Source organism: Sorex araneus, chromosome 7 (assembly GCF_027595985.1).
Source record: "Sorex araneus isolate mSorAra2 chromosome 7, mSorAra2.pri, whole genome shotgun sequence".
Classification (NCBI taxonomy): domain Eukaryota; kingdom Metazoa; phylum Chordata; class Mammalia; order Eulipotyphla; family Soricidae; genus Sorex; species Sorex araneus.
This window is the reverse complement of record NC_073308.1, coordinates 34,476,285-34,503,093: the sequence shown is the minus strand read 5'-3', so window position 1 is coordinate 34,503,093 and position 26,809 is coordinate 34,476,285. Positions and strand designations below refer to the sequence as shown.

General features: G+C 62.5%; 2 protein-coding genes across 3 annotated transcripts in view; one reads left to right on the top strand and one right to left on the bottom strand.

Annotated features, from left to right (window-relative positions):
• The window catches only part of IGFN1 (immunoglobulin like and fibronectin type III domain containing 1), a 54,664-nt gene extending 53,212 nt beyond the window's left edge, over positions 1-1,452 (bottom strand). The window contains exons 1-2 of the mRNA XM_055144215.1: positions 1,429-1,452; positions 887-1,034 (exon numbers count right to left, since the gene is read on the bottom strand). Coding sequence (XP_055000190.1) covers positions 887-1,034; positions 1,429-1,452 — 172 coding nt within the window. The remainder of the gene's footprint in view (positions 1-886; positions 1,035-1,428) is intronic.
• Positions 953-21,845, top strand: TMEM9 (transmembrane protein 9). 2 transcript variants are annotated; one of them, XM_004610017.2, is made up of 6 exons: positions 953-1,019; positions 1,491-1,594; positions 3,449-3,540; positions 10,642-10,750; positions 12,686-12,817; positions 21,002-21,845. In XM_004610017.2, the coding sequence occupies exons 2-6, from the start codon at positions 1,529-1,531 to the stop codon at positions 21,146-21,148; spliced, it is 546 nt and encodes a 181-aa protein (XP_004610074.1). In that variant the 5' UTR covers positions 953-1,019; positions 1,491-1,528; the 3' UTR covers positions 21,149-21,845. The 2 variants fall into 2 exon arrangements, with proteins under 2 accessions (XP_004610074.1, XP_055000529.1); XM_055144554.1 differs by lacking the exon at positions 953-1,019 and adding an exon at positions 1,093-1,220.
• The last annotated feature ends 4,964 nt before the right edge of the window (positions 21,846-26,809 follow it).

The window sequence follows — 26,809 nt, the reverse complement described above, 5'->3', positions numbered from 1 at the left end:
CCACAGTGTGAGGAACTGCAGTTTCGAGCTCACCTCTTTTGGGGGGGTGGGGAGGGCAACTCTTGGTGATCCTCGCGGTTTACACCTGGTTCTGTGCTCAGGGATTACTCCTGGCTGGCTCCCGGTAGGAAATGGAGTGCTGGGGATCAAGCCCAGGCCGACTACATGTAAGGCAAGCACCTTACTCGCTGCATTATCCATAGGCCCTAACTGACTCCTTTTGTAGATAAGGAAACTGAGGCCAGAGAGGAGAAGTCGTTGCTTAGTGACAGAGCCAAGACCGAAGTCCACTGGGGCCTGGTGCCCAGGTGGTTCTTCTTTCCTTCACATCAGCATTCTGCAGCCCACCTTCAGCCCAGACAGACCACGGATTTCAAAAAGGAAGAGGAGGAGGAGGAGGAGGAGGAGGAGGAGGGGTGTTAGCCCTTCTAGAAAAAGTTGGCTAATTTGTAGCTCCAAAAGGAAAAAAACTTTCCAGCTGACAAAGCCTTTAATATGCTTTCATCTCTACTACTGCTCTTACTAGTTCATCAATTACAGAGTTTGTCACTTGAAAACTGCAAGATAAGGGACCTGACCAAGAGTACAGCAGGCAGGGTATTTGCCTTGCATATGCAGGACCCCAGCACCGCCAGGAGGGACCCCAGAGAGCAGAGCCAGGAGTAAGCCCTGAGCGCCGTCGGAAGTGGTCCCAAAAAAACAAACAAAAAAACCTGCAAGACGGAACCAGCTCAGGCCTTCTCCAACACCGCGCGAAGTGAGGCGGCTCTGCACCAGGAGTTTTACCCAGACGGGGCAGACAGACGCTCCCTTTCTTCTCTGGTCGGGTTGGAGAAATGCCCTTCTCTCCCTTGCACGGGAATCTCCCCGCCCCGGGAAGGTGGGCCTTGTTGCCTAGGCGACAGCAGGGTTGTCTTGAGAAGCTGCTCCGGAAGCCAATAGTAGCCCGGCGGGGGCGGGTCCAGCTGGGCCTCGTACGGCGGCGGTGGCGGCGGCGGCGGCGGCGGCGGGGCGCGCAGGTTTGCGGACCGGGGCTGGGGGAGGGGTGCGGGGTTCGCGGGGCCCACGGGGCGCGGGGGAGGGTGGTGGTCCGTGGGGTGTGCCCCAGCTCGGCCCGAGACACTTGTCCGCGGTGGGCGCGGGCCCGGACGGTCGGATCGGGGCGCCCAGGCGCGGCGCCCAAAGTTTTCGCCAGGCCCCAGCAGGGACGAGCTGCTGGGGTGGGGACGGCCGGGCGGGGTGGGACGCGCGCGATTCGCGGGTCGGAGCTGGGCCTGGTGCGGGGACTGCAGTCCCGGAGGCCCCCTGTGCCCGAGAGCCGGCGGGAGCCGGGGGCTTGGCGGGGGGGTGGGGGTGGGGGGCTTAAGCCGCTTTCGGTGGCCGGGATTCTCGGGTTCCCGGAGCCCAGCCCCCGCCCGCTCCGGGGGCCTGCATGCTGGCCGCGCTGGCCATGCCGGCCGCCCCCCCTTCACACCGTGTCTCTGTTGCAGGTGTCCGGTCTGGCTGGGCCCCCCGTAGCCTGATAAGCATGAAGCTCGTGGCTCTGGTGGCCGTGGTGGGGTATTTGCTGGTCTCGGCAGCAGAAGCCAACAAGGTGAGGTGTCCGTCCGCAGGCTCCTAGCACCAACACCCTGCCGGGCGTCCCCAGCGGCTGCTGCAGCTGCAGCTGCAGACTGCCCCTCACTCTCCTGTGGGCCAGGCTTTTGGGGGTGTGCCCGCCAAGCCCCAGCTGCACAACTCCCGTGAGGCGGGGAGGGGCGGGGTGGGGAGAGGCTAGTGAGAGGAAGGCCCTGCCTCCCGGGCCCCTGAGATTCTCAGCCTGGGAGGAGCTTGTGTTGGGGGCGAGTTCCCAGAGTTTGCCCTGCCTCCCTTTGCTCCGGGCCAGAGAGGTGCACGTTTCCGTCTTTGAGGGTGACCTGAATGCCAGGGGCTCCCAAGACACACCCCATCTTTCCTTAGGGCCTTGTGCCCGGGAGCTGGTTTGTGACCACTGGGGCTTTGGAGAAAGGTGGCATCTGACTTGGCTTACTCTCTGGCAAGTTCCATGCAGGCATGCTCAGGGGCGGGTTCTTACCTGTTCCAGAAAGGAGGAGCTTTCCCAGGGCCTGACCGGGTCTCCCCAGGGAATGACCCGGTTTCCTCTTCACCCCTTTCCTTCCCCCAGCTCTAACATAGGAAGTTGGAGGTGGGATAGGGGAAGAGGCAGATCACCAAGGCTGCATGGCAGAGGGGCATAGAGAAGGGTGTAGTGTAGAACTCTGTCCCTTTCACAGCACACACACACACACACACACACACACACAATCACACACAATCACACCCCTTCTCTACCTTTGCAAACCTCAACAGCTTTTTGCAGGCTCCTTTTGCACCCTGGCTGGTGTCTTTTTATGCATTTTGACTTTGGGGCCACACCCACCTATGCTCAAGGCATACTCCTGCTTTGCGTCCAGGAATTACCCCTGGAGATGCTGCCCAGGGAACCCTATGGGATGCTGGGGATTAAACCCAGATCGTTTGTGTGCTAAGCCTACCTGCTGTATGATCACCCTGGCCCATGGTGTTGATCTTTTTTTTTTTTTCCTCTCTTTCATATAAGGGCTGGAGCAATAGCCTAGCAGCTAGGGTGTTTGCCTTGCATGCGGCCCCGACCTGGGTTCGATTCCTTCACCCCTCTCTGAGAGCCCGGCGAGCTACCAAGAGTATCTCTCCTGCACGGCAGAGCCTGGCAAGCTACCCGTGGCATATTTGATATGCCAAAAACAGTAACAACAAGTCTCACAATAGAGACATTACTGGTGCCCGCTTGAGCAAATTGATGAGCAACGGGATGACAGTGATATGGTGATACAATGATAAGTAGTTCATTACAGATAACATTCAAACACCAATCCCACCACCGAGCACCTTCTCACCACAACAAGAGGGAAATGTGTGAAGGTTGCTGTATTTCATTCTGGAGCCATTTAAGCCTGAATATAAGAGAATAAACAAGTATGTTAAAACCAAAGAAATGTGTGCTATTTTTTATAAGATAGTGAGATAGCGTGTAAGAGGTCACATGACTGCAAATGTGGCCGCATGCTCCAGGAAATTCTGCAGTGCTCTTTTGGGACCTTTAGTTTATAGTTTATAGTCTCTGGGTCTTGGCCATTGATGAGATTACAGGGCTCCAGAGGCAGTTTGTGGGTGTGACTGCCAAGCTACTGGAAGACTGGGGAGCTGGGGGGAGGAGGCCCAGTCCCCATCCAAGTGGGCTTGGAGACTTCAATCATGGGTTCCCACATACCTGTGCTTCTCTGCCAGTCTGCTCTTGAGTGAGGTTCATCCCATCCTGGTGTTGGTCTTGAGGGTGTGGGGAAGGCAGGGGCCTTCCTGTGGTCACCTCCAGAACCTGGCCAGAGTCTGAGCCCAGGCCTGCCCGGCCGCTGTGTGTTTCCTCTTGCAGAGCTCTGAAGACATCCGGTGCAAATGCATCTGTCCCCCGTACCGCAACATCAGTGGCCACATCTACAACCAGAATGTGTCCCAGAAGGACTGGTGAGCTTGCCTGGGTGGGCCTGCACCAGCTGTACCTAGGGGGAGGATTGAGGGAGTTCCTGGGAGTCTTACCCCCCCCACAAGAAAGAAGCTTGCTCTCTCATTCCCTGGAAGAGCCTTGCATAGGAACATTTCCAGTCACCCTACTGGAAACCGGAATAAGATCTCTGATTCCTGTGGAGGGGCTCCTGGCCAGACGAGCGGGCTTTGTCGGGCTTCCATATATTGGCAGAGATGGTGAAGTGGGTGTGGCAGCCGTAAACAGTGGGGTCGTCCATGTGCTTGGCACAGCTTTGTTCCTCGTGCTACCCCCTGTTCCAGTTCCATCAGCAGAGGGGCCGGCCATGTTCCCATCTGAGGAGAATTCGGATTAGATTTCTGTAGTCTAGTATGCATTTCTCTTTTCTTAAAGATGGGAGGTAAAACCAGAGTGACCATACAACGGGTGAGACATTTGCCATGCATGGAGTTGACCCAAGTTCCATCCCCAACATCCCGTAGGGTCCGGCAAACCCACCAGGAATGATCCCTGAGCTCGGAGCCAGGAATAAGCCCACAGAAGTTCCAGCTGTGAGCACGGCAAGCTACTGAGAGTGACCCCAAAACAAAACAAAAAGATGGGAGGGGGTCAGAGCCCTAGTGCCGCAGTTAGGGCTGGTGCTGAGACGGGGGAGCTTACCGAGAGCGACTCCATTGTCTGTGATGATTTTATTGGCGCGGGGTTGGGGCCAGTGGACAGAAGCTTCGTGATAGCGGTCAGTGTGAACTGAGAGAGCATATCTAACCCAGGTCATCTGGGGAGCTAGGAATCCCTGTTTCTGGAGGAATCTGAGCCCAGAGGCAGGAAGTCTGTGGTAAGGCCAGTGTAGATGGGTGGGGAGGGGGCAGGTCAGTGCTGCTAGAGCATTCGGACCATCGGGTGGACTTTGCAAACATTCAGATTCCTAGCGCGTCCATTCCCCGCTGCCAGATTTGGGCTCAGTGATGTGGACGGGGCTGGAGTGGGGCACCTTGCAGCCTTTCCTCGTAGCCTGTGTCCACCCTTCCTCAGTGATTCACACACAGTTGGTCTAGCGTGGCTTCTTAAACACCACGGTCATGACCACATGCCCAGGGGCGGGGGAGGGAAGATTTATCATCAGCAAGTGTTTGATCTGTATGCCTATTTTATATACCTAAATACCCTTTGCACAAAAAATTTCCGGGGTGAAGGGCTGGAGAGATAGTATGAGGGTTAAGACGCTTGCCTTGCACGCAGTGTGCCAGTTCAATCCCCGCCACCCCCTGTGTCCCTCTGAGCATTGCCAGGTTTCTCTCCAGAGCACAGAGTACGAGCAACCCCTGAGTATGGCCAAGTGTGGCCCCAAAACTCAAAAACAGATTTCTCAACGGGAGCAAGTGGAGGAAGTCCAAGAAGCCCCTCCAGGCTGCACTGGGGGGTGTCGAGTCTTGCCGTCTTTGCAATGACCCGCTGTGTTGTGTGACAGAGCCTCCGTGTGGGTCCCTTGGCCCCTCTGTGAACTGTGGCATTGGTCCCATGTCAAAGCTGAGAGCAGTTCCAGGGAGATGGCGCCTGGGGTGAGCTTTGCTTTGCTAAGCCCTCGTGATCCTCCACCCATGTGGTTCCCCGAGTACCACAAGGAGATTGTGTTGCCCCTGTCGCCCAAACACACACACAAACGGATGAAAAGTGAGCACGCAGGGTGTGCCTGTTCTCCTGTGTCGGTGCAGTGCCTGGTGATGGGGGAGAGGGGGAAGAGCCCTGGTCACTCTGTAGATGGGGGAGAGCTACGGACACGCTATAGATGGGGGAGAGCTGTGGACACGCTGTAGATGGGGCAGACCTGTGGACACACTGTAGACGGGAAAGCCGTGGACACGCTGTAGATGGGGCAGACCTGTGGACATGCTGTAGACGGGAAAGCCGTGGACACGCTGTAGACGGGAAAGCCATGGACACGCTGTAGACGGGAGAGCCGTGGACACACTGTAGACGGGGAAGACCTGTGGATACGCTGAGGACGGGAGACCTGTGGACACGCTGTAGATGGGGGAGACCTGTGGATACGCTGTAGACGGGAGAACTATGGACACGCTGTAGACGGGGGAGACCTGTAGACACGCTGTAGACGGGGGAGACCTGTGGATATGCTGTAGACAGGAGACCTGTGGACACGCTGTAGACGGAGGAGACCTGTGGATACGCTGTAGACGGGAGAACTATGGACACGCTGTAGACAGGGGAGACCTGTGGATACGCTGTAGACGGGAGAACTATGGACACGCTGTAGACGGGGGAGACCTGTGGACACGCTGTAGACGGGGCAGACCTGTGGATGTGCAGTAGATGGGGCAGACCTGTGGACACGCTATAGACGGGGGAGACCTGTGGACACGCTGTAGATGGGGCAGACCTGTGACATGCTGTAGACGGGAGAGCCGTGGACACGCTGTAGATGGGGCAGACCTGTGGACACACAGTAGACGGGGGAGACCTGTGGACACGCTGTAGACGGGAGAGCTGTGGACACGCTGTAGACGGGAGAACCGTGGACACGCTGTAGACAAGGCAGACCTGTGGACACGCTGTAGACGGGAGAGCCATGGACGGGCTGTAGATGGGGCAGACCTGTGGACACACTGTAGACGGGAGAGCTGTGGACACGTTGTAGATGGGAGAGCCGTGGACGCGCTATAGACGGGAGAGCCATGGACGGGCTGTAGATGGGGCAGACCTGTGGACACACTGTAGATGGGAGAGCCGTGGACACGCTGTAGACGGGAGAGCCATGGACACGCTGTAGACCTGGGAGACCTGTGGACATGCTGTAGACAGGAGAGCTGTGGACACGCTGTAGACGGGAGAGCCGTGGACGCGCTGTAGATGGGGGAGACCTGTGGACACGCTTTAGACAGGAGATCCGTGGACACGCTCTAGACGGGAGAGCCGTGGACACGCTGTAGACGGGAGAGCTGTGGACATGCTGTAGATGGGGCAGACCTGTGGACACGCTGTAGATGGGAGAGCTGTGGACACGCTGTAGATGGGGCAGACCTGTGGGCACGCTGTAGATGGGTGAGACCTGTGGGCACGCTGTAGATTGGGGAGACCTGTGGACACGCTGTAGATGGGGCAGACCTGTGGACACGCCGTAGACGGGAGAGCCGTGGACACGCTGTAGACGGGGGAGACCTGTGGACACTCTGTAGACGGGGGAGACCTGTGGACACGCTGTAGATGGGGCAGACCTGTGGACACACTGTAGACGGGGGAGACCTGTGGACATGCTGTTGACGGGAGAGCTGTGGACACGTTGTAGATGGGAGAGCCGTGGACGAGCTATAGATGGGAGAGCCATGGACGGGCTGTAGATGGGACAGACCTGTGGACACACTGTAGACGGGAAAGCCGTGGACACGCTGTAGACCGGAAAGCCGTGGACATGCTGTAGATGGGGCAGACCTGTGGACATGCTATAGACGGGGGAGACCTGTGGACCCGCTGTAGATAGGGTAGACCTGTGGACGCGCTGTAGACGGGAGAGCTGTGGACATGCCGTAGATGGGGGAGACTTGTGGACGCGCTGTGTAGATAGGGGAGAGTTGTGGACTCGCTGTAGATGGAGAAGACCTGTGGATGTGCAATAGATGGGGAAGAGCCATGGACACGCTGTAGACGGGGGAGAGCCCTGGTCGCGCTGTAGACGGGGGAGAGCCGTGGACACGCTGTAGACGGGGGAGAGCCCTGGTCGCGCTGTAGATGGGAGAGCCATGGATGTGCTGTAGATGCTGTCATCTGTCTCATCGACCCTTTCTGCGGCCTCCTACAGGGTCCTCGACAGGTGCAGGTTAGCCCAGGAAGCCCTGGGCCTGCCCGCAGCACTGGGCCTGGCCTTTCTGCCTGCTGCCCCAAGGGTTCCCAGAGCCCTTAGGCCTCAATTTCAGAGAGGAGCTACCCGGGACCTTCTGGAAAGTTGGGGTCACAGTTGACCAATGTCAGTGACCAGACTGACCAGTTTCCTGTGCCGAGTCCCAGATATACTAGCCGGAGGGCTTGAGGTGTCCTCCGCGGCCTCCGTGATCATCCCAGAGAGAGCAATTGAATCCATCTAGACCTCCACCTGCCCGCTGCCATCTCCCGCCCTCGGCAGTTCGGGCTCTCTAGCCTCAAACTGGCCCCTCCCCCCAGGCCTGTTCCGTTGGTGCGCGGGGTGAGGGTCCAGGATTCTGGGGCCCTGTGGCACTGGCCTGGCCTTGGACGGGGGTCAGCCGGCCTGGGGCTGTGACCTGGGCTCCTCAAGCCCAGACTGGAGGACATGGGTCATATCTTGGGGTTTGTTTGTGCCCCGTTATCACTGCTTCCTGCCAGCCCTGCTGGGGCAAGACCCTTCCCCTGGGCCGTGCAGGTCGAAGCATCAGGAGGGGCGCCCGGAGCAGGACAGCACTGTGCTCCTTCCATAAGCTGGCACCCTCTGCAGCCCACATCTGTCCTGGAAACATCGGGGGGAGACGGGGCCAGGCAGCTCTGCCCTGGAGAGGGGTCCCCCGGCCGCTCCCTCGTTACTGCCCCTCTGCACAGTGGATTCTGGGGTGCCTGGGAGTACACGGGGCCGGCAGCGCTGGTGGAGCTCAGCTTCCGTTTGTCGGTGGGGGCCCGGTCCATCCCCCACCCCAGTCCCGAGCGGCAAGGAGACGCAGAGGAGTAAGGCTACCCCCACCCCTGCTGTCTCTCTGTCACCCCACTCCTTGGTGCCTCGCTTGGCAGGGAGTCTTCAATATCCTGTGTCAGAGAGATGGGGAGCCCCCAGGACGCAGACCCTGCCCCCGCCAGCTTGGGAGAGCCATGCACAGCTTTGTTTTGGGGTCACACCTGGTGATGCTCAGGGGTTGCACCTGGCTCTGTGCTCAGGAATCACTCTGGGGGGTGCTCAGGGGACCATGCAGGATGCTGGGGATTGAACCTGGGCTGGCGGCATGCAAGACAAGTGCCCTCCCCACTGTACTACCACTCCAGACTCCCCAGAAGCCCCGTCCCCTGAGCCTCACCGTTGGAAGGCCCACCCTGATACCCCACCCTGGCCTTGCAGGGAGCCCCTGCGCCTCACAGAGACCTCCCGTGTCCCTGAGAGGGAGCTGGTGGAGGCACCCCAGAGAAGGGCGCGCCTTGGACAGGGACCAGCTGTCATCCCCTGCATCCTGCTGTCTGTGGGCTTGGCACAGGGTTGCAGCTGGGGCAAAAAGGGGCCGGAACTGGAGGTGTCCAGCAGAGGGGCCTGGAAGCCACACCCCTGGAAGACTGTGTTAGGGGTAGAGGCACTTAGAAGTGAGACTGAAAAGCTTTTTTAAACAAACATTCTAGGTTTGTTGTTTCATTTCTTCTCTCTTGCTCTCTCTCTGTCTCCTCTCTCTCTCTCCCCCTTTGTCTCTGTCTCTGTCTCTCTCTCTCTCCTCACTCTGTTTTGGGGCCATGCCTGGTGGTGCTCAGGGCTTACCTGTGGCTCTGCACTCAGGAATCATTCCTGATGGAGCGCAGGCGGACCATATGGGGTCCTGGAGACTGAACCCTGGTGGGGCTTGTTCAAGGCAAGCGCCCTCCCCTCTGTCCTGTGTCGCCTGCCCTAGTTTTCCTTTCTTAGCTTCTGGCTTGGAGGCCACCACCTGGTGGTGCCTAAGGGTTGCTTCGGTCTCTGTGCTGCGGGTGCTCTCAGTGCTGTCCGGAGAGCCTGGGCTGCCGGGGCTGGAGCTGGGCTGCCCGCATGCAGGACCCGTCCTGGGGCCGGAGAGGTGGTGCATGGAGAGGGGGCTTGCCTTGCATGCAGCACCCCACGCGGTCCCTGGGACCCACCAGGAGTGACCCTTGAGCGTGGAGTCAGCCCCGAACACCGCCAGGCGTGGCCCCGAACAAAAAAGCCCGAGCTCATCGTGTTGCACCCGCTCCCTGGCCCGGACGTGGTTTGTGTCTCAGTCCCTGGTGCTCACATCTCACTAGTTTTGCCACCGTTGCCCCGGATGCGGCTGCCTGGTGCAGCCGCTGCGCCTGTCCCTGCAGAGTGCAGGCCGGGGCCTGAGCTTGGCGGGCTCTGCTTGGTTTTCTGGGTGCTGGTGAGAAGGTGCGTTCTGTGGGCGTCTGTCCTTCCCTCCCGAGTCTCTGCACTGCCGACGAGCCGGAAGCGTCCCGCCGGTGAGATGGGCGGCTGAGCTCAGAGCCGGCCGCGGGCACGGCCCCGGCCTGCATCACACCATATGTGTGATGGCCTGTTGGTTGGGTGACAGAGGTCAAGGGGGCGTGCCCGCAGAGTCGGGGGCAGGAGGTCTTGTCTCTCACTCACTGGGCCCTGCTCTGCCCGGGGGACTTGCCCCCTGGGCCGCGGAGGTGTGGTGGGCAGGTCGAGGCCCCATCTGAGGAGCTGTGAGCTGAACCTTGAATGATGGGGGGACTTGGGGGTAGGAGTGAGAGATGGGTGCAGGAGGGAGGTGGGGTGCTGGGAGGGCGGTCAGAGGTGGACACACGTGGGATGGGTGGGCTGAGCCCTGCAGTGGTGAAGCTGGACAGTGGGAGCCAGGGGTCGGGTCAGCCCCGGCTTCATTCTGCTCTGGAGACTCTGGGTGGGCCTGGAGCAGCGTGAAGAGGGGGGAGCCCCCAGGAGGCCCCAGCAGCGGTGGGCAGCAGTGGAAGGTTCTGGCTACTTCTGGAACAGAAATGAGGAGGCCCCCGCCGGGCCTCTGCAGGGGAAGAACGAAGAAGGCGGCAGCACGGGATGTTTGAGCAGCCCAGGCCCTGGCATTGGGCGGAGTCACGGGCCAGAGAACTGGGCAGCGCCACCCCCAGCTTCTGCCTCGGTCAGCGGGTGGACCCTGCTGGTGGGGACACAGCCAGTCTGGGGCCCTGGGGGCCGCCACACGCACCAGGCTGCACAGGGCTGAGCTGGGGGCTCGGAATGTCACTGCAGGCTGGGCGGGGGCAGGGTGGGGCCGCGGGGGAGGCTGGGGGGTCAGGGCTTCTGTGTCGCCCAGCCATGTCGCCTCGCTCTCGGAGCCCCCCTCCTGCCCCGGAAGCTCCCCCTCTCCCCGCTCCGCCCCACGCGCGTCTGTCTCTTGCAGCAACTGCCTGCACGTGGTGGAGCCCATGCCCGTGCCCGGCCACGACGTGGAGGCCTACTGCCTGCTGTGCGAGTGCCGCTACGAGGAGCGCAGCACCACCACCATCAAGGTGATGCCCGGGCCCCGCACCCACGGTCCCAGCCCGGCCCGACACGCATGGTCCCTCCCAGCCGGGCACGTGCCCACAGTCCCAGCCCACCCCGATACCCACGGTCCCAAACCGGCCCGACACGCACGGTCCCGGCCGGGCCCGACACGCATGCTCCCGGCCGGGCACGACACGCATGGTCCCGGCCTGGCCCAACACGCATGGTCCCAGCCGGGCATGTGCCCACAGTCCCAGCCCAGCCCCGATGCCCACAGTCCCAGCCGGACACATGCTATCGGCCACCCCGGGGCCATGCCACCCACAGTCCCAGCCCCAGCCCTGGGCCCACATGCCGTTAGCATCCCTGCTACCCTGCACCTCAGCTATTTGCTTTGCTCTGGAACATTCCAAGGGGCCACTGCACTGCCATGGCCTGGCCTCAAACACGTGCTGTTCCTGACTGAGTTCTCCCCTCCCTGTTCCCTTCCTCCCACAGTCCTCCCCGTCCCGCCCCCCTTCCTCCTGCCGCCCCAGGCCTTCCAGCACTGCCCCCTCTGCGTTCAGGGGCTTCCATCTTCTGCCCGCCCCCCAGCCTGTTCTCTGAGCGGGCTCCAGGGGACCAGGTGTCTGCACCCCCAGTTCTGAGCCAGGTGTCGCCCGTGCTGGCAGGGAGGGGCTTCGTGTTGTGGGGACCTGCCACGTCCGATTCTTCATCCCTCAAGTCTCCCTCCGGTCATCGGGAGACCCCCGCCCAGCTCTCGCCTCCTTCCCTCTCTCCCTTCCTGGATGCATGGGAGCTGGGCTTGCGTCCACTGTGCTCAGAGGCCCCATCGGGGAGGAAGCAGGTCCCCCCATAAGCCCTGCTTGGCTGCTGACCAGGCAGGTGCTCCCCCGCAACCCCCCCAGGCCGGATGCCCTCTGACAGTGCCAGGCCTGACGGGAGGGCAAGATACACGCCCCGAGTGGAGCCTGTGTCTGGGGTCCCGGGGCCTCGCCCCGTTTTGTGCCCGGGATCCGAATGAGCACCTGGGCTATGGGCTGCCCCTGGGAGGACCCGGGTTCATCTGCTCTGTGAAAGTGGACTTAGGGTGTACCCCACCACCACCACCACTCCGCCAGAGATCCCAGTGAAACAAAGCCGCTCACAGGGTTCCCCTGCGGGTGAGAGGTCACCCTGCCCTGGCACCCCAGGGGGGTGGATGTGACCTCTGACCTGGAGTGACCCCTGAGACCTGTTGTGTGCACTGGAGGACCAGAGGAGAGCAGGCAGTCTCTGAACCGCAGCCCCCAACCTGCACCCTGCTTGCTCTTGGCCTCCAGGCTTCTCCCTGGGTGCTAGTTCCTCCTCCCCCTTAGGACCATTGTGTTCCCCACCACCACCCCCCGCCCCAGGACACTCCCATGGCCAGGGCGACCCGCCATCCTCACCCCAGGACACTCCCATGTCCAGGGAGACCCATCATTCCCCACCCCAGGACACTCCCATGGCCAGGGCGACCCGCCATCCCCACCCCAGGACACACCCATGGCCAGGGCGACCCGCCATCCCCACCCCAGGACACTCCCATGGCCAGGGCGACCCGCCATCCCCACCCCAGGACACTCCCATGGCCAGGGCGACCCGCCATCCCCACCCCAGGACACTCCCATGGCCAGGGCGACCCATCATTCCCCCACCCCAGGACACTCCCATGGCCAGGGCGACCCATCATTCCCTACCCCACGACACTCCCATGGCCAGGGAGACCCATCATTCCCCCACACCAGTCCCAGATGCAGTGTGGGCTGTTGAAGTGTCGGTCCTGCGTCCTGTCCTCTCCGCTGGCCCCAGTGGCCATTCTCTCAGCGTCCCTGGGTGGAATGAAGGTCAGCCAGCCCTGGGGGAGGCTCCCCCAAAGTGGTGTGGCCAGCAGGGTGCGGGCTGGGCCAGGCTCACGGGGGCCCGTCCTGCCACAGGTCATCATCGTCATCTACCTGTCGGTGGTGGGCGCCCTCCTGCTGTACATGGCCTTCCTGATGCTGGTGGACCCCCTGATCCGGAAGCCGGACGCGTACACTGAGCAGCTGCACAATGAGGAGGAGAACGAGGTACGGAGAGGGGACGGGCCCCGTGGGCTGGGCATCACCCCGTCCCCGCCCCGAGGTCCAGACACCTGTGCCTGGAAACCAAGGCAGGGGGCACCCCCGCCCCCCACCCCGGGCCTCAGCGCGGGTACAGGGGAGCACAGGGGAGGTCAGACGTTGGGGACAGGCAGCACACGGCCAGGGCCTTGGGGTGGGCATCGTGGTGGCAGCGAGAGGGACTGGGAGTGTTCCTGGGACGGTGCCGGACATTGCTCCCTCCCTCAAGGTGACGCCTGCTGACAGCCTCGGGCGTGGAGCTGGGGTGTCGGGCAAAGGTGGGGGGCGTCCACTGCCCCACAGGCGCCCCTGCGGGCTCCTGCTCGTGGGATAGCAGCCCAGGGAAGGGGGCTTTGTGGGAGTGAGAAGTAGCACGGAGCCCCCCAACCCGCCTAGTCTAGGCGACACTCTGGGACTCGCTCCCCCCCTGGCTGGCGGCTCTGCAGTGTGCCAGCCTGGGGAGGTGCCAGTTACCACTGTCCTGGGGTCTCCGTCGAGGGGCCACAGGGAGCCGCAGGTCAGCCCAGTGAAGGGTAGAGGTGGGGGAGCTGGGTCTGTCCTGGGAGAAAGAAGGGGCTGAGGGGATGGGGGGGGCGTGTCCTGGGAAGGAAGAGCCGCCCCGTGGAGTGTGTGGCAGCGGGGGGCAGGGGGCCCGACTGGGCCTCCACGCGAGACTGAGTGGAAGGGGCCGGAGGCCGCCGCATCCCACCCCTGGCCAGGGGCCCCTTATACGGCAGGAGACCTCACACGTCCCGGGCGCCCACCCCAGGAGGGTCAGAGGTGGGGCCCCAAGGTGGGCGTTGCCCTGGGGGGGCGCTGGGCCCAGGGGGGTGCTGGCCGTTGGGTGGTCCTCCTGCAGAGGAAACCTGGGGCCCACCTGGTGATTAATGCGCGGTAATAGCAGCTCTGATGGGGGCGCGCCTGCCCGGCTAATGAACACTCAGCCCTGGGGAAGGTGGTAATTGCCGCCTGGCCGGGGGAGTTGAGAGCTGCGCTGATTACACAGGGCTGCCGGCCCCGGAATGCCTGGCTCTCCACACGGCCTCGTCTCCAGCGGAGGGCAGCCCCCCTCCACAGGGAGCTGGGGATCCCCACCGGGGGTCTTGAGTCACTGACGGCATGTTTGTGGGGCGAGGCTCCGGGGGAGGGGAGGGGTCGGCTCTGGCTCCCGGGAGCAGCCGCTGGACCCCCGGGTGGACAGCTCCTGGTAAAGAGTGCCAGCCCCCCGGGCCCTGTGTGAGGCAGAGCCTGCCTGGCCGAGAGAGGGGCTCTGGGGTCTCGGCCCCAGGGCCGAGAAGGTGCCAGGAAGTAAGTTCGGGCTCTGATGCCCCGGCCTGAGGTGCCGTCTGGGTCGGGGACCCCAGGAAAGCTCTGCCCCCACCCAGGGCTGGTGCAGCTTCTCTGTCCCCTCACCTGGGATTCTGTGGCTGTCCCTTCCCCCCACAGGGGTTTCTAGCTCGGCCCTTCCTGGCGTCCATTTGGCCCTTCTGCCCTGCACACTCAGACATCAGCAGAGTTCGTTACCTCCGGGACGGAGCCCAGACCAGGTGGCCCAGGACGGCCAGGCCTTCAGAGGCAATAGAGTAGAGGAAGGGTTCGATTATTAGCACCCCATAGGGCCCCCTGAGCACCGCCAAGAGTAATTCCTGAGTGCAGAGGCGGGAGTAACCCCGAGGCATCACTGAGTGTGACCCGCAAACCAAAGCCAGAAAGCTGGTGGCAGGGTTAGGGGGCTCTGCTCGGCAGGGGCTGGGAGAAAGGAGGACTTCCTGGTGGAGGGGGCTTGTGAGCACTCAGGGTGGGGTGCGTGGCCGCCCAGCAGTAGGGGTTGTGTCACCCCGTGCCCAAGGACCCATCCCCTCGAGAAACCCGGGTCCTGGGTGTTGAGGGACACTCTGCTGCTCCCCCTTCTCTGTGCCCAGTGGGGGCCAGGAGAAGACGCCGCCCAACACCGCCGGGTCAGGCTGAGCAGAGACAGAGCTTTGGGAGCACTTTTCCCTGAAGGAGCAAGAAGGACAGGCCTGCCCAGGGCGGAGGGACTTCTCTTCCGGCCCGGGCGGAAGTCTCCAGGCCTGTCCGAGGAGGACCGAGCCCCCTCTGGACATTAACCCCCACACCCACCCGCCCCCGAAGGAGCCCGGGACCCTCAGGGGTGAAGCCTGGCTCCGGCCCAGCCCCCAGGCTGGGGGGCTGGAAGAGGAAGGGGCGGCCTCCCCCTGCGGCCCCAGGCCCGTGGAGGGAGATGAAAGCCCCCGGTTCCCTTTGAAAGGGCTGGCAGGCCCCCGTGGGCCCTGATTGCGGGGCGCTGCCGCCCCTGGATTCCAGCGGCTTTAGGCCTAATCCCCCGGCTCAGACGCCCTTTGAAAGGAGGAAGCGAGCATGTTTGCTGGGGCAGAAGTGGCAACAGAGCCGCGTTAGAAGTACGGGCTGGGCCTCTTTGAAGAGAGAGAAAGAAGGGTCCGTGGGCTCTGAGAGTCTCTGCCCCTCACGCACAGCCCCGAGCCCTGACGGTGTCCAGCGGGCCTTGGTCCAGCCCGGGGTCCCAGTGTGGGGGGGTCGGGCCCAGGAGAAGATGCGGCCCCTGGGATCCCCCGCCCCACCCCGTATCAGCGTGGTGGGTGTCAGGGACAGGGGTGGCGGCTGACTCAGAGGCTCTGACCTCAGGCCCCTTTCCTCCAAGCAGGGGCTAGGGGTGGGGGGGGGGCGCCATTCAGTAGAAAATTCTAGAACCCTGTGAGATGTGTGCCATGCAGTCGGAAGCAGGGCTGGGGGTCCCTGCTGGGGATAGGGGCCCTGACTCGGCCTCTGTGTCGGTGGTGCCAACCCCTTGAGGAGCTGCTGGAAGCATGAGGGTCCCAGCCCCCTGCTGTGACTGGGGGTGGCCGCCCGGGCTGGGGACCATGCGAGGTCGAGCCCCCCCAGTAGACCGAGTCCCTTGGTCAAAGGAACCCCCTCTGCAGCATGTCCCACGTGGGAAGGGCTTGGCCCTGGGGTGGGGGATGGGGACCCCGTGAGGGTGGGCACCCTGGGCCAGCTGGCAGCAGAGCTCACGGCCCTTCCTGCCAGGCTACCCGGTCAGTAATCAGAGCAGCGGCCCTTTTCCCTCCACTCCACGGGGCGGCCATGGGGACGGTCTTTGCCGTGGGGCAGCTCCTGGTCATTGGTGGTCCTGGGTGTGGAAGAGGCTCCCCTGGGACTCGTGTCTGCCCCGGCTTGGCCACGTGGACGTCTGGGACCTCCCCGCACCCAGTGGCGGCTTCTCAGGAGACCCTCCTGGGGCCCCAGGGTCAGGGGCACCAGCAGCGCCTCCCCCGTTCGGGGTTCTCAGAGCAGACGTTGAGGCTGAGAGGGCAGGCGGCACCTGGCCTGCGTGGCTGTGGCCGTGTCACCCGACTTGGCGTCCCCGAGCCCCCGAGGGAGGAGGCTCGGAAGTGGGGGTGCTGCCCCGGCCCAGCCGCCGAGCAGGCTCCGCCGAGGCCCGATTCCGGCCTTCTGGGAACAGATGTGGAGTCTTTAATACCTGTTAATCAGACTATTAGCGATGGGAGCGCGGAGCCTCTCAGCGGCGGCTCGCCCCACTTAGGCGCTGTTTGCTAAGACTTTACATGAAGGGAAAACAAATGAGACTGTGGTAATGCGGTGAATCACAGCTTGTTCCTTAATGCTCCGCTCTTGGCTCTCCGCGGCTCCCCGAGACACAGCAGGCAAGCGGGGAGACGCAGGGAGAAGGGGCCCCTGCCCAGCCTGGCCCCGAGCCGCCCTGCGGCTCCCCAGGGCCCAGGAGGATGCAACAGTGAGTCCTTTTCAGCCAGAGCCGCTTGGTTCTGGCAGGACCTAGGCGGGGGCCACTGGATGGAGGGGGAGGGGTGGAGGCACAGCTGAGCCCGAAGGAGCAGAATGGAGAATGCGTGAGGCCCCCACACAGGCAGCCAGCGGGCACCTCCTTACTCCTCTCTCCGCCTGTCAGCCACAGGCTGGCACCTTCCTGATCGCCATGCTCTTGGGGTCCTGTCCCCTTGCCCCTGCATCATCCTTTTAGCAAGGAGCTCTGCTTTTCCAGACGGGGAGGGAAGATGGTGCCCAGGATGGGGCCCTGGCTGAGGCCAGAGTTTGGGAGGTGATGGGGCAGATGTCTGGGCCCAGAGGGACTCCAGCATGTTTTTCACCCCTGTGCTTAGCAGAGCCCCTGCTCTGCCAGTCTGCACGCTCAGGGCTGTCCCTTCACACTCAGGACCGTCTCTGCACACTCAGGACTGTCCATTCACACTCTGGACCGTCTCTGCACACTCAGGGCTGTCCCTTCACACTCTGGACCGTCTCTGCACACTCAGGACTGTCCGTGCTCATTCAGGACCGTCTCTGCGTGCTCAGGGCTTTCTCTGCACGCTCAGGACTGCCCATGCACACTCAGGACTGTCTCTGCACGCTCAGGACTGCCCATGCACACTCAGGACTGTCTCTGCACGCTCAGGACTGTCTCTGCACACTCAGAACTTCTCTGCATGCTCAGGACTGTCTCTACAGACTCAGGACTATCTCTGCACACACAGGACTGTTCGTGCACACTCAGAACTGTCCGTGCACACTCAGGACTGTTCATGCACACTCAGAACTATCTGTGCATACTCAGAACTGTCTCTGCACATTCAGCACTGTCTGCACACTCAGAACTATTTGTGCATACTCAGAACTGTCTCTGCACACTCAGGACTATCTCTGCACACTCAGAACTGTCCATGCACACTCAGGACTATCTCTGCACATTCAGGACTGTCTGAACACTCAGGACTATCTCTGCACACTCAGAACTGTCCATGCACACTCAGGACTATCTCTGCACACTCAGAACTGTCCATGCACACTCAGGACTATCTCTGCACACTCAGAACTGTCCATGCACACTCAGGACTATCTCTGCACGCTCAGAACTGTCTGAACACTCAGGACTGTTTCTGCACACTTAGGACTATCCGTGCACACTCAGGACTGTCTGCATGCTCGGGACTATCCATACACACTCGGGACTGACTGTGCATGCTCGGTTCTGTCCGTGCACACTTGGGACTGTTCATGCACACTCAGACTGTTCTTGTACACGTGAGACTGTTTGTGCACATTCTGGACTGTCTCTGCACACTTGGGACTCTGTATACTCGGGACTATCCGTGCACACTCGGGATGGTCTCTGCACACTCGGGGCTGACTGTGCACACTGAGGACTGGCTATACATGCTCAGGACTGTCCTTGCACACTTGAGACTTTATTCTATTATTCCATGCATCCTCCTGGCCAGACCATCTCTTTATCTCCTCTACTTTTTGTCAAAGTGGTGACAGCCGGGAGGTTGGGAAGTCGAATTAGTGTCATGGTCAGCAGTGGGCAGAGCAGGGGAATATCTGGGGCATCATACTCAGCAACGTGTGTGAGGGAAATAGGGAGTGAATGGGTGTGTGTGAGGTGAGGGGTGTGAGTGTACTGTGTGTTTGGGGGGGTCTGTGTGTGAGCATTGTGAGGAGGTGTGTAAGGTGTGAGTGTATGTGTGTGAGTGACATGAAGGGGTGTGAATGTGTGAGGTGTGTGTATGAATGTTGGGAGGGGGTGAAAGTTATGTAAGTGAGGAGATGTGAGTGTATGTGTGTGAGTGTGTATGAGAGTATTGTTGCAGTGTTTGAGTGTTGTGAGGGGATATGTGAGGTGCGTGAGTGTATGAGAGTGTGAGGGGGGTGTGAGTGTATGTGTGTGTGTTGAGGCAGCATATGTCTGAGTGTGGTGAGGGCATGAGTGTGTGAGTGTGAGGGGATGTGAGTGTATGTGTGAAAGTGTGTGAGTGTTGTGTGGGTGTTGTGAGGGGGTGTGAGTGTATGTGTGTGTGTTGAGGCGGCATATGTCTGAGAGTGTTGTGAAGGCGCGAGTGTGAGGGGATGTGAGTGTATGTGTGCAAGTGTGTGGGAGTGTCATGTGAGTGTTGTGAGGGGTGTGAGTGTATGTGTGTGTGTGTTGAGGCGGCATATGTCTGAGTGTGGTGAGGGCATGAGTGTGTGAGTGTGAGGGGATGTGAGTGTATGTGTGAAAGTGTGTGTGGGAGTGTTGTGTGGGTGTTGTGAGGGGATGTGGTGTGTGTGAGTAGTTGTGGGTGTGAGACACGGTGTGTCTGGGAGCATGAGTGAGTTGTGCCGTTGTGTCACCTGGCGAACATACTTTCTCCCAACGCTGTCCAACAATCTGGAAAGACCAGAGTGACCTGCAGGGCACTCAGCCTCTAAGTGGCCGGCGTTGGGGAAGGCCCTGAAGGAAGTGGCCCCTGCAGGCCAGGCCGGCAGGAAGCCTGGACGCTGGAGCCGGGCTCCATGCGCCCCCTGCCTGGCGCTGCCGGCACTGCACAGAGGGGCCCCGGCTTCTCGTCTCCTTCCTCCAGGAGCTTCCAAGGTCTCGGACGAGAGGCCCTTGGGGGACCATGTCTCCCTCCACTTCACCCGGGGCAGTGCTCCCGGGAGGTGACTTAGAGCCCTGTGGCCTGGGTGACAGAGTTCCAGCCCAGCCGCTGTTCGGAAACTGCCGGCCCGCTCGTGCCTGCCCCGTCCCAGCCGCCCCCCTCCGCCCGGCCTGGCAGCTGTGTGGCGACAGAAGCCGTGCCAGCTCGGGGCATTAGAAGCAAAGTTGCATTTACTGGGCGGCGCTGGGCTTAGAGAGGTGTGCTAATCCCTTAAGAGACGTGTGGCAGGAGATGAGAGGCAGGGAGAGCTCAGGAGGAAATCCCCACGGGGGTGTGGGCCTGGCCCTCGGCTCTAATTCCCCCCAAAGATCAGGTTCGGGTCCTGCAGGAAATGCAGGGGCTCGGGAGCCTCGGAGGCGAGAGTGGTAATTAGGGGAGGAGGCCCCTTCTGAGGACAGAAACCCATGGAGAGCAAAGGGGAGGGGACGGCAGGGCCGGAGCCAGGGCAGCAGTGAGGGGTGTGGGAGTGCAGGGGTGAGGTGTGGGGGTCCAGAATATGAGTGTGGGTGTGCAGGGGCGTGGGGTGCGAGTATGAGGATGTAAAAGGATGTGGGGTGCAGGTGTAAGGGTGTGCAGGGGTGTGAAGATGTGCAAGGGTGCTAATGTAGAGGGGTGTGGGTGTGCAGGGGTTTGGGGTGCAAATGTGAGGATGTGTAGGGGTGTGGCGTGTGGGTGTGAGGATGTACAGGGATGTACAGGGGTGTGGGGCACAGGTGTGAGTGCAGGGGTGTGAAGATGTGCAGGGATCCTGGTATGCAGAGGTGTGGGGTGAGGGTGTGCAGGGGTGCTAGTGTGCAGGGGTGTGAGGGGATGCAGGTGTGCAGGGGTATGGGTTGCGGTGGGTGCCGGGGTGTGGGATGCTGGTATAAGGGTGTGCAGGGATGTGAAGATGTGCAGGGGTGCAAGTGTAGAGGAGTGTGGGTATGCAGGGGTATGGGGTGCAAGTGTGAGGATGTGTAGGGGTGTGGCATATAGGTATGAGGATGTACAGGGGTGTGGGGCACAGGTGTGAGTGCAGGAGTGTGAAGATACGCAGGGATGCTGGTATGTGGGGGTGTGGGGTGAGGGTGTGCGGGTTGGGGGGTGCAAGGGTGTGAGGGGATGCAGGTGTGCAGGGGTATGGGTTGCGGTGGGTGCCGGGGTGTGGGATGCGGTGTAAGGGTGTGCAGGGGTGTGAAGCTGTGCTGATGTGCAGTGGTGTGGGTTGCAGTGGGTGCAGGGATGAGGGTGCAGCGGTGCGGGGTGTAGTGGGTGTCCGTCCTGCCGGGCTCCATGGGGGGCGCTGCATCTCCTCGTCGGGGAGGAAAGCCTTGCAGCCAGCGCCCACCCACTGGAGCAGGTCCTGGGAGCCTCCACCTGGGCAGACTCTTGGGGTCCCCCACCACCACCTGGGTGGATGTGCCGCCCTTTAGGGGGGTCACCAGCCCAGGGGACACGTGGGCTCGTGTCCTCCCGGTGACTGTGACTGAGCTCTGCCACCACCCGGGCGGGGTCACTGACCTGACCGCGCCCCTGCTTCCAGCCCCACCCTGCGGTTGCCGCGCCCACACTGAGCCCTCCCCACCCGGCCCCCGGGAGTGAGCTGCCCGGGTGGGAGGGCGCTGCCTCCCTGCCCAGGTGCCGCGGGCCCGGGCAGACCTCTCTGTCTCCCCTGCAGGACGCGCGCGCGGCCTCGGCAGCCGGGCTGGCGGGCCCGCGGGCCAACACGGTGCTGGAGCGCGTGGAGGGCGCCCAGCAGCGCTGGAAGCTGCAGGTGCAGGAGCAGCGCAAGACGGTCTTCGACCGGCACAAGATGCTCAGCTAGAGTGTCCGGCTTGAGCGGGGCCGCCCGAGACACATGGAGCCAGGCCCGCCTGGGCGCACGGAGCCGGGCCCACCCGGGGTGCGGGGGCGCGGGGCCACCATCCCCTGGCCCCCCAGCTCCCCCGGCCCCTTCTCTTCTCCCTCTCTAGAAAAGCCATGCGCAGCCGACCAATGTGCTTCCGGGACACGCGCCTCCCAGCTGTCCAGTCCACACTGGGCGGGGCAGGGTCCTCGGGCCGCCCTCCCCGCTCCAGGCCCCGGGACCACTGTCAGCCTGTCAGCCTGGCCACTGGGAGCTCAGGGTACAGGCTGGGGCCACTCAGCCCTCCTGCGCCCGACCTTCGCGCATCCCCCCCGCCGGGGTCTCAGCAGCCTCGGGATGCAGCCACCCCTGTGGTGCTCAGGTCCCCCCCCAGACGGTCATCCCAACTTCCTGTGGCCCTTACGGGTTATGTGGCAGCCACACACCCACTTGCTCTGCCGCCTCACCCCTACTTTCAGCAGTGCCCCCCCACCCATGTCTGCAGTTACTGAGCTAGTCAGCCTGGCTGCCTTCCTAGCCCCACTGCCCCGCCCTCCCCGCCCCTCTCCCCCTTGCAAACCCTCCCCCCCGCGGTGTCCCCGACCCCCACATGGAGAGAGGCAAGCCTGCCCATTGTCTGGGAACCAGGAAGCAGCCATTAAACTGTGTGTCTCAACCCCCCTGTGTCTCCAGAGCCCTGAGAACTGAGCGTGGGTCCCAGAGGGGCCCGGCCTGGGGGTCCGGGGCTCAGGTGGGGAAGCCCCTCACACTGGGAGGGCTCCAGCAGCTCCTCCTCCTTCCTGCGGAGGACTGGCTCAGGGGTGGGTGAACCCAAGAGTGCAGGGGCAGCGCCATGTCAGAGGGGGCCTCCCCACAGGGCCCAGCTGCCTTCAGGGAAGGGTGGCCGCCGTTCAGGGCCAGCTCCCGTGGGACCCCCCTTCTGTCCTGGCGGGCAGGGGCACATATGCAGGGCCAGCTGGAGCCGGGCGTCCAGTGGAGGCCTGCGGGTAGGAGCAGATAGACGTTTCTGTCCTCGGGGTTTGTCTGAGTAAACCTTTTTGGGACCCCACTGGCTCCTCAGTGGGGGTGTGGTCTAGGAGAATGACGGGGGCTGCCCTAAAGGGGACAGGCCTGCTGGACGGGTCCTAAGAGAGGGGGAACTGGAGGCAGGCTGAGGGGGCGGGTCCCAGGAGTGAGTGCATAGCTGGCATTCCACATGGGCGCAGCTGGGGCGCGGGGAGGGACATACAGGACAGTGACACTGGGGCCCCGGGGAGTGGACGTCTGCACCCACAAGGTCCCTCTGTGCTTGCCCACACACCCTCACACCTGCCGGCACACCTTCACACCTGCCCACACACCCTCACACCTGCCTGCCTGCACACCCTCACACCTGCCCACACATTCTCACACCTGCCCGCACACTCACATCTGCCCACACACACTCACACCTGCCCGCACACCCTCACACCTGCCTGCATACCTTCACACCTGCCCGCACACCCTCACACCTGCCCGCACACCCTCACACCTGCCCGCACAGTCTCACACCTGCCCGCACACCCTCACATCTGCCCACACATTCTCACACCTGCCCGCACACCCTCACACCTGCCTGCATACCTTCACACCTGCCCGCACACCCTCACACCTGCCCGCACACCCTCACACCTGCCCGCACAGTCTCACACCTGCCCGCACACCCTCACATCTGCCCACACATTCTCACACCTGCCCGCACACTCACACCTGCCCGCACACCCTCACACCTGCCCGCACACCCTCACACCTACCCACACACCCTCACACCTGCCCTACCTGCACACCCTCACACCTGCCCACACACCCTCACACCTGCCCGCACACCCTCACACCTGGCCACACACCCTCACACCTGCCCTGCCTGCATACCCTCACACCTGCCCGCACATTCTCACACCTGCCCGCACACCCTCACATCTGCCCACACATTCTCACACCCGCCCGCATACTCCTGTCACCTTGCCACACTGACCACCAGACGCGAGCAGGGATCCTGACCACAGGACGGGGAAAAGTGTAATAACTCTCTCCCGTGCGGGAAAGGAAGCGTTGAGAGCGTTCAGACCGTTCACAGTGGCGATCCCCGTTGCTCAAGTGGCAGGCAGCGTGGGGCCGACCAGAGGTGGTGACGGGCCTGCTGACCACACAGGAGGAGCCTGTGAGAGGCTGAGCGCCGGCCAGACCATCCCCCTAAAAACATTTGGGAGTCTCCGAGTCCTCAGTAAGTCCTGCACACAGTCCAGCCAGTTTGGGGGAGACCCAACAGGCGTGGTCTGAAGCCAGCAGCGGTCACTAGCAGTGAGCCCCCCACTCCACCGTGGGAGCCCACAAACCAGGAGGCCAACTCAGCTGAGGGCTTGAACCCGTCACAGACCTCGCCACCGCGTCAGGCCCTGGTTTCCTGGCAGTCGGTTCCCAGGGCGTCCCCTCTGGCCAGGGCGCGAGCAGGGACACTCACTCTCCTGCACGGAAGGAGCGGCCGTGCCCTGCTCACACTCCTGTGCCCCACCCCCAGCCCCTGGACACCTGCCCAGGTTCTCTCGGCCCTGCAGATCACAGGGGCCTGCGGAGACCATCGGCTTCCTGGGGCCTCCCAGACCAGCTCGCCGGCCTGTGCCCAGGTTCCCCTGCGGCCTTCCTGTCACCGTGCCAGCCTTGCCCAGCCACAGCTCGTTAGCCTGGGGAGCCAGCACCTTCCCCACAGCCCGCCGCGGCATCCATTCACCCGGGGCTTGGTCCTTCCGGGGGCTCCCCCTCAGTCCCAGACGACCCTCTGCTCACAGCCTTCCCCCCCCCCGGGGAAATTCTGCTTCCCCTCATGTGACAGCTCCGAAGTGGGGGGAGCCTCCCCACCCCTTACTCCCTTCCGCCTTCGGGGCTTCTGCCCGCCTCCCGGGCCCCTTCCCCCCACCAGCCCCCCATCACCCCTTCAACCCTGCCCTGACTCCTGACCCTTCCGGCATATCAGTGTCCCCTTCTGTGGGGCTGGAGAGCAAAACGGGTAGGGCCTTGACTTCATCAATCTGGGTCGGATCCCCAGCACCCCGAGTTCCATCAGGATGATCCCTGAGTACAGAGCCAGGAAGCCCTAGGTGCTGCCCGGTGTGGTCCCAAAGCCCCCTCCCCATTAAGTCCTCTGCCCCCAAATCTCTGCGGGTTCTGCACCTGTCTCGGTGATCCCCTCACCTTCACAGCCCCCCTGTTTTCACATTGGTTTCTCCCTGCTGCTCTGTACCCCCGGCCCTTTGCAGCCCAGTCACCAATGACTGTAGGGCCAACCCCGAAGATGTCATTGTACTCCTCTTTCTGGCTTCTCTGCGTCTTCCATGCCATAGTCCTGCCCCCCGCACCCCCGCCCCGAGCATCTTCTCTGGGCCCCAGGCCTGACCATCCCACTTGGAGGTCTGGGCCTCCCCTCAGCCGGCTCAGCTCACCCTCAGGTATTGCCTTATTTTACTACTTTGTTTTTGCTTGGGGGCCACACGCAGAGGTGTTCAGGGCTTACTCCTGGCTCCGCTCAGGGATCACCCCTGGTGAGGCTCGGGGGACCACATGGGGCACCAAGTATCGAACCCGGGCCAGCTGCATTACAGTGACCTAACCACTGTGCTGCCCTCGGGCCAGTCACCCCGTGCCCTCCTGAGGGTTGCAGGTGCTCCAGTACTAGCCCAGTGCAGCCCTCTGCTGTGGCCGCCCATCGACCGGCCACTGGACTCTCCCCCTGGGTGCCAGGGACCCTTCCAAATCCACGTGCCCAAGAGCAAACTCTCCTTCCCCACCCAGCTGGCCGCTTTCATCCCCTCTGGCCTGGTGGTGCCCCTTCTACCGCCCCTCCCCCCGACACACACCGGTCAAGCCCCAAACTTGCAGCTCATCCTGTTCCCGATTCCTCCCTGCAGTTCCCACATCCCGTTGCCAGTGTCCCGGCCTTCCACACAGCCCCTCACCGCCGCCACCACAACCAGCCCAGTTAGTTCTGTCTCGTTTTGTGTGGATTCGGGTGGTTGGGGTAGCCCTCCTGTCCCCCTGGTGCCTGCAGTCGAACCCAGGCAAAGTTTCACATTCGAGGCCTACACACTCGTTTCATCTGTCACTCACTTTTCTCCTCTAGTGCTCTGTTTGTTTTGTTTGTTTGTTTGTTGTTTCTTGTTTTTGTTTTTTTGGGTCACACCCGGCATTGCACAGGGGTTACTCCTGGCTCTGCACTCAGGAATCACTCCTGGCGGTGCTCAGGGGACCATATGGGATGCTGGGAATCGAACCTGGGTCGACCGCGTGCATGGCAAATGCCCTACCCGCTGTGCTATCGCTCCAGCCCCTGTAGTGCTCTGTTTCTTAGGGCCACACCCAGCTGTGCTCAGGGGTCACTCCTGGCAGGACTCAGCGCCCCACACTGCCCGGTGCCCTGGCCCCTCTCAGTTCAGGCCTTCCCTGCGGTCCAGCGACACCCGCCTCACCTCCTCTCCTGCCCTCGGCCTCACAGCCCCCGGGCAGTTACCAGGTGGGCCCCGGCGGGCCCTGAAAGGGGAGAAGTGGGGCACCCCAGCCCCGTGCTTCCTAGGTGGCAGGGCCCCGGGGGCGTGGCACTGCCCGCAGGGAGCACTCACAGGACCTGGGCTCTCAGACCATGGGGTTTTCAACGACAACGGCCCCCTCTTGCTTCTTTGTCTCATCACTGCAGGGGGCCGAGAGTGGCCCGCCTCACCCACAGTGACCCTTGGGGACATCCCCAGGAGGCCAGAAGTAAATGGGGTCACAGCACAAGATCCAGGGGTCAACCCCTGGGGCGCAGGAAGGAAACAAGGTCAAAAGGGAGCCAGGCTCAGACAAAGCGTTGGAGCACTGAGGGCTGCCCCCCGTCCCCCTGAGTATCCCAAAGGCCAGCCCGCTGGGTAGAGCCCGGGAGGGGCACAGTGGCTACAGAGCAGAGGCTGGCGCAGTGCTGGCGGCCGCTCAGACAATGTGGGCCCTCGCGCCCGGGCCCCTCTGAGCCGGGCTCACCCCAAGGCAGGGGCTGCAGTGGGCGTCACTCTCCAGGTGCCCCACCCACACGCTCAGCGCCCCACGGGGGTCGCCTGGCCTTTCACCTCTGACCCCTGTGGTGGCAGGACCACTTCCTATCACCTCCTATAACCCCCCACACCCCGTCAGACCCTCCCAGTTAAGATTCTGTGGATCCTGCAGCCCCCCCGCACCCCGACCCTCAGCCAGACCCCAGCATCGGGCAGCGGGCGCCCCAGCACGTCTGGCTGCTCCCAGAGCCGGGCTGCATGGCGCAGGTGACCCACGGCGCCGTGACAACTTTGCTCTGAAGGTTGCACTCCGTGGGGTCGGATGCCACAGATGGGGGTGGGGGTTTGTTCTGGAAACTGTGAGCCCGGGCAGCCGTCCCGGGGCAGAAGCCGGGGGCTCTGCTGTGCAGCCTCGTCCTCCCCCCAAGCCTCCGGGCTGCAGGGCCTGTGTGCGGGGGGCTCTGCTCCCAGAGGGGCGGCTCCCACCAGGCACCAAATACTGGGCGTGGGACCGTCCCACACCCTTTAGAGAAGTGTGTGTGTGTGTGTGTGTGTGTGTGTGTGAGAGAGAGAGAGAGAGAGAGAG

Coding starts and splice junctions, on each gene's coding strand:
- TMEM9 (XM_004610017.2), top strand. CDS start 1,529: ATGAAGCTCGTGGCTCTGGTGGCCGTGGTGGGGTATTTGCTGGTCTCG. Junction 10,751..12,685: donor GCAGCACCACCACCATCAAG/GTGATGCCCGGG, acceptor GTCCTGCCACAG/GTCATCATCGTCATCTACCT. Junction 12,818..21,001: donor ACAATGAGGAGGAGAACGAG/GTACGGAGAGGG, acceptor TCTCCCCTGCAG/GACGCGCGCGCGGCCTCGGC.